Source organism: Castanea sativa, chromosome 12, assembly GCF_040712315.1.
Source record: "Castanea sativa cultivar Marrone di Chiusa Pesio chromosome 12, ASM4071231v1".
NCBI lineage: Eukaryota > Viridiplantae > Streptophyta > Magnoliopsida > Fagales > Fagaceae > Castanea > Castanea sativa.
Genome location: NC_134024.1, coordinates 11,089,450 through 11,095,449, shown reverse-complemented (window position 1 = coordinate 11,095,449; position 6,000 = coordinate 11,089,450). Strand labels below are relative to the sequence as shown.

The following is a 6,000-nucleotide window of genomic DNA, read 5'->3' as shown; positions in this document are numbered from 1 at the left end:
GTAGAAGGCTCCAGAATCCCTTGATTCAGCTCCAATTCTTCTCTCTCCCTTCTCCGTGCTTTAATCGGAAACCCTCTCTCTCCTCTATTATATAAACCCACACACCTCTAAACTAATCTCTCGCTCAACACATTTCAATTGCTTTCTACTCTCTCTACAAAAATTTCTCTCTTGCTTTCTTTCTTTCTTTTTCTCTAGCGCTTTTTCTTTTGGTGCAGTAATGGCGGACGTGCAGATGGCTGATGCAGAGACCTTCGCTTTCCAGGCTGAGATCAACCAGCTTCTCAGCTTGATCATCAACACCTTCTACAGCAACAAAGAGATCTTCCTTCGTGAACTCATCAGCAATTCTTCTGATGTATGTCTCTCTCTTTCTCTGTGTCACTCTGTCTAGTGTGTTTTTCTTTAGATGAGAAATAAGACTGATTGGTTTTGAATTCATGTGTGTAGGCATTGGATAAGATTCGCTTTGAAAGCCTCACAGACAAGAGCAAACTCGATGCTCAGCCAGAGCTCTTCATTAGGATCGTCCCTGACAAAGTTAACAAGACTCTCTCTATCATCGACAGCGGTATCGGCATGACCAAAGCAGGTATATACATATTATGCTTCGCTCTTTTCTTATAATAATATTTACTGTGATTTTTGGATTGCTTACGTTTTTTTAATCTTTCTGGTTTATAGATTTGGTGAACAATTTGGGTACAATTGCGAGGTCTGGGACCAAGGAATTTATGGAGGCATTGCAGGCCGGAGCTGATGTGAGCATGATTGGTCAATTTGGTGTTGGGTTTTACTCGGCTTACCTTGTTGCTGAGCGGGTTATTGTGACTACAAAGCACAATGACGATGAACAATACATCTGGGAATCACAAGCTGGTGGTTCCTTCACTGTGACAAGGGATGTTGATGGAGAGCAACTTGGTAGGGGTACCAAGATCACACTCTTCCTCAAAGAGGACCAGGTAAAATCCTCAAATCAATAATTCAATTACTTTGTTGCAAGTAAATTACATGTACTACATTGCCTTTTTAAGTCCTAGATGTGTTAAACTTATCTAGTACAAATAAACTTCTTAGGTCCTAGATATGTTAAACTTAACTAGTACAAATGTTTTATCAAATGATAGGACAGATTTTTTTTTTAAGATGATTTTTTAGGATAGTTTATTCTAGATAATTAAATTTCAAGAAATTTAGAATGTTAAATCAATTATTAGAAATTTATTAAAATTTCAAAGGTAAGATTTTCAAGAAATTTAAGAGTAATTTTTATAAATGCTTTCTTTATATTACACATGCTACTAATTCTTTATTAGATTGGTCTATAGCTAACTTCAAAAAAAAAATAATAATAATAATAAAAGATTGATCTATAGCTGGTGTTGTATTGATTTTGTGTACCGTTATTGGTTTGAGCAGTTGGAATACTTGGAGGAGAGGAGGATTAAGGACCTTGTGAAGAAACACTCTGAGTTCATTAGCTACCCAATTTATCTTTGGACTGAGAAGACAACCGAAAAAGAGATTAGTGATGATGATGAAGACGACGAACCAAAGAAGGAAGAGGAAGGAGCTATTGAGGAAGTTGATGAAGAGAAGGAGACCAAGTCGAAGAAGAAGAAGATCAAGGAGGTCTCTTACGAGTGGCAACTCATCAACAAGCAGAAACCCATCTGGCTTCGCAAGCCAGAGGAGATAACAAAAGAGGAATATGCTGCCTTCTACAAGAGCTTGACCAATGACTGGGAAGAACACCTTGCGGTAAAGCACTTCTCTGTTGAGGGCCAACTCGAATTCAAGGCCATTCTTTTTGTCCCAAAGAGGGCTCCATTTGATCTCTTTGACACGAGAAAGAAGATGAACAATATCAAGCTTTATGTCAGAAGGGTGTTCATTATGGACAATTGTGACGAGCTCATTCCTGAGTACCTTGGATTCGTGAAGGGTGTGGTGGATTCCGATGATTTGCCACTCAATATCTCTCGTGAGACTTTGCAGCAGAACAAGATTTTGAAGGTGATTAGGAAGAACCTTGTTAAGAAGTGCATTGAGATGTTCAACGAGATCACTGAGAACAAAGAAGATTACAACAAGTTCTATGAGTCCTTCTCAAAGAACTTGAAATTGGGTATCCATGAGGATAGCCAGAACAGGGCCAAATTGGCTGATTTGCTCCGTTACCACTCAACAAAGAGTGGTGATGAATTGACTAGTTTGAAGGATTATGTGACAAGAATGAAGGAGGGTCAGAAGGACATTTACTATATTACTGGTGAGAGCAAGAAGGCGGTGGAGAATTCACCGTTCTTGGAGAGGCTAAAGAAGAAGGGTTATGAGGTGCTCTATATGGTTGACGCCATTGATGAGTATGCTGTTGGGCAGTTAAAGGAGTATGATGGTAAGAAATTGGTGTCTGCTACAAAGGAGGGTTTGAAGCTCGATGATGAGACTGAAGAAGAGAAGCAGAAAAAGGAGGAGAAAAAGAAGTCTTTTGAGAACTTGTGCAAGACCATCAAGGACATCCTGGGAGACAAGGTTGAGAAGGTTGTTGTTTCTGACAGAATTGTAGACTCTCCTTGCTGTTTGGTGACTGGGGAGTACGGCTGGACCGCAAACATGGAGAGGATCATGAAGGCTCAGGCACTGAGGGATAACAGCATGGGCGGTTATATGTCAAGCAAAAAGACAATGGAGATTAACCCTGACAATGGCATAATGGAGGAGCTGAGAAAGAGAGCTGAGGCTGATAAGAATGACAAGTCTGTCAAGGATCTAGTGTTGCTGCTCTTTGAGACTGCCCTCTTGACTTCTGGTTTCAGCCTTGAAGAACCCAACACTTTTGCGGCTAGAATTCACAGGATGTTGAAGCTTGGTCTTAGCATTGATGAGGAAGAGATTGGTGGTGATGATGCTGACATGCCTGCTTTGGAGGAGGATGTTGGTGAGGAGAGCAAGATGGAAGAAGTGGATTAAGCTCCTCAAAATGGGAGTCCCTGGTCTTCACTCTTTGTTTTAGCTTTGGGTTTTTACTTTTTGGAAATTTGGTACTTGGTAGAGGTGTGTGTGAGTTGTGTTAAAAGGGAGGTCTGATAGTGTCTTCTGGTGGTGCTTCACTGTGTATTTTGTACTGTTTTATAAATTTAATACACCCTGGATTTCCTTCATGGCTCGTTGGTGGATAAATTTCTGTAGAAATTTTGTTTAAGTTTTCTATGTGGCGATAAATTTGGATTTCAGAATGCTTAATACAATTGCTATCTTAGGAATGAAGACCCAGAAGACCTCAAAGGTGTGGCAGCTTTTTGGAGGCCTAAAAATACAAGATGAGATTAAATTTGGTCCGGAGCTGGCGTAAAACAATTGTTATAAGCCAGCCAATGAAAACATGCCACGTGGTTCTTTTTTTTAAATTATATAACCTTCCTTTACTTTTTTTTTTTTTCTTTGGAATATTTTTCTCTCCCCGTTCCCTCTGTAGGTCTCTCTTCTAGCTTTCTTTTTTCTTTTTTTCATACAATCAAATCCATTGCTTTCCTTCTGCTGTGGTACTTATGTCTCTTTTTATGGGACTGAAATTTCCTTTTCATCTTTCTTAAGGATGACTCTATAGGAACCTAAAAGTGCACTCCTTTGCTAAAGAGTTTTCTTTTTGAATTCTCAATAGTATACTCCCTTACTACTCTTTGCTATGGAGCTATCAAATGTGCACTGTCCCCCTTTTTTGGGATTGTCCCTTGCTAAGGACTAGCTGTAATATGATTGCCCCTTACTAAGGACTAATACAATATTGAGCTTTTAATCACGACTTATCATAGGTTTTCAAAACATATTCAAGATGCTCACATAAATAATCTATTCAAGATGCTCACAAAAATAATCCATTCATAATTCTAAAAAATATAAGGATATATTCACACATACAAATTTAAATAAATTTAAGTTGTCCCACAAGTTTTTCATAAAATGAATAATTAATGTGCACATCAAGTAATTATAAAATATACAAATATGTATATATATATATATATATATATATATATATATATTAAAATATAAAGTAACAACATATTTCTTTTATATAAAATAGTTTAATAATCAACACTGTTTGAGAAAACCTCCAAAATTAGTAAACATCACTTACCTTTTAGTTGGAAATATAAAAGAAATCAACCACCCTTGAGTCACAATAAATCAGTAGAATTAGGACCTAGCAACACCAAAAATAGGTCCATCAATACAAAATTTTCCCACTTAACAATATGTTTTCACATTTAAATAGTTTAATCTATCAACATTAAAGCCTATGGAGGTGTTTAGTTTCCTTGAAATACTCTTCAGCCATGTCAGATTTTGGGCTTACAATTACTGCTGCATAATCATATCTTTTTGGCTCTACCTAATCAGATTTTGGCCTAAAAAATATTGTTGTATAATCAGATTTTTGGGCTTAAAAATTTGCTACATACAGCAGTGGCTCAGAGATGATAATTAGTATCACTAGGTGCAGAGGTAGGTAGCTAATAACATAATGCAGCATTTTTCCATTAATATAATCCTAGCTATGCATGAAACTTTAATATGGCAGGAAGATGGACATGTGATCAACCTAATATATACTTTAATTTATCAATCCAATTGCCTAGTATTCCCTCGATGCCGCTAGACTAGGATTTAGACAAGTTTTTGAACATTGGCAGGTGGTGAATGACAAATTGTGAACTTGGATAGATAGTGCAATCATATAGTAAACCCCAAGCAACTTTCCCTCATTAGCTTAGTGACAAACTAATTTCCTAAGTCCACACCTAACCACCTGTAATTTGTGCAACACATAGACTAACATACATAAACATTCTCTATCTTGGGTGTGTGAGATGTCAATAACCCTTAAGCTATATAGACACTTGCTAGGTATCACATAAATAAAAGAATCCAAGTACTGAAGAGGGCTGACCTGATTCTCCCACACACAGCTGCAGAGAAGACTAAAAACAACCCCCCTTTTTTTTTTAAGTTTATCAAAACTCATATATTTACTTATGCCACCTTACTTAAACTTCATATTATTTATATATCTTAAGCCCAAATCAATTAAATCCATTTAATTGTAGGCCCCCTTTTTAATTTATGTATAAGAATTAAAAAAGTAATAAAATTATGAGGTGTTACAATAACCATTGCTCTAAAGGTATTTATTAGCATTACTAATTAAAGTTTAATTGCTTAATTGATATTTGAGAATTAAAGTTAAAAGTTTGAGACTTTTTGCTTTTATTGATGTCGTGTTGCCTGATCCCACCTAAACAGTTTTTAAAGTTCATTTTATTTTTGTCCGTGATTTTTTTTTTGTATATACATTTTGAATACATTAATAATTGAGGGTGCGATAATTTAAAATTTTAAACCCTAAATTTATCCGTTGAAAATACCAAAAGTGTTAGTTGAGGTACATAGTTTTTGCTAGTGTGTGTGTGTATATTTAAGCTTACTTTTTTTTTTTAGAGTTTCAACCTATGATGTTCGCTCCTGATAATAGCTCTTTATCATCAAACCAAGACACCAATTAGTTTTTGGTGTAGGCAGGAATTGAATCCCAGATCTCTTATACAACCATCAGAGATTTTACCAGTTGAGCTAACTGGAATTCACATATATTTAAGGTTACTTAAAAAAACTAATTTGTTATTTTTAGTAAGAATAATATTGGTCATTGATATTTAATACACTAAATGGTTGGTACTCTTTTCTTTACGGAATGATTGTATTGTTATTTACTTTTCTAGTTTTTATGATAATTGATAATACTGAAAATCGTCAGTGAGCCGAATGGTCTTTAAGTGCCCTAGATGAAACTTGCAAAACACAAACACAGAGAAAACCTTGTGGAGAGTATCGGTGTGGTACCGACCAAAAATCCTCGAATGTTAAGTTAGAAAAGATAATTTTCTATCACTTCAAAGTGCCAGAGCTAGGGTGTTATTATGCGTACCTTGATTT

General features: G+C 36.0%; 1 protein-coding gene across 1 annotated transcript; it reads left to right on the top strand.

The window, feature by feature from the left end:
• LOC142619678 (heat shock protein 90-1) lies at positions 1-3,167 on the top strand. The gene is made up of 4 exons (XM_075792886.1): positions 1-358; positions 451-592; positions 685-965; positions 1,423-3,167. Exons 1-4 carry the CDS (start codon positions 221-223, stop codon positions 2,974-2,976), a joined length of 2,115 nt encoding a protein of 704 aa, XP_075649001.1. The 5' UTR covers positions 1-220; the 3' UTR covers positions 2,977-3,167.
• The last annotated feature ends 2,833 nt before the right edge of the window (positions 3,168-6,000 follow it).

What these genes read in the sequence shown, in the direction of transcription:
- LOC142619678 (XM_075792886.1), top strand. Translation starts at nt 221, where the DNA reads ATGGCGGACGTGCAGATGGCTGATGCAGAGACCTTCGCTTTCCAGGCT. An exon ending in TCATCAGCAATTCTTCTGAT is followed by an intron (nt 359 to 450) that starts GTATGTCTCTCT and finishes TCATGTGTGTAG; the next exon opens with GCATTGGATAAGATTCGCTT. An exon ending in TATCGGCATGACCAAAGCAG is followed by an intron (nt 593 to 684) that starts GTATATACATAT and finishes TCTGGTTTATAG; the next exon opens with ATTTGGTGAACAATTTGGGT.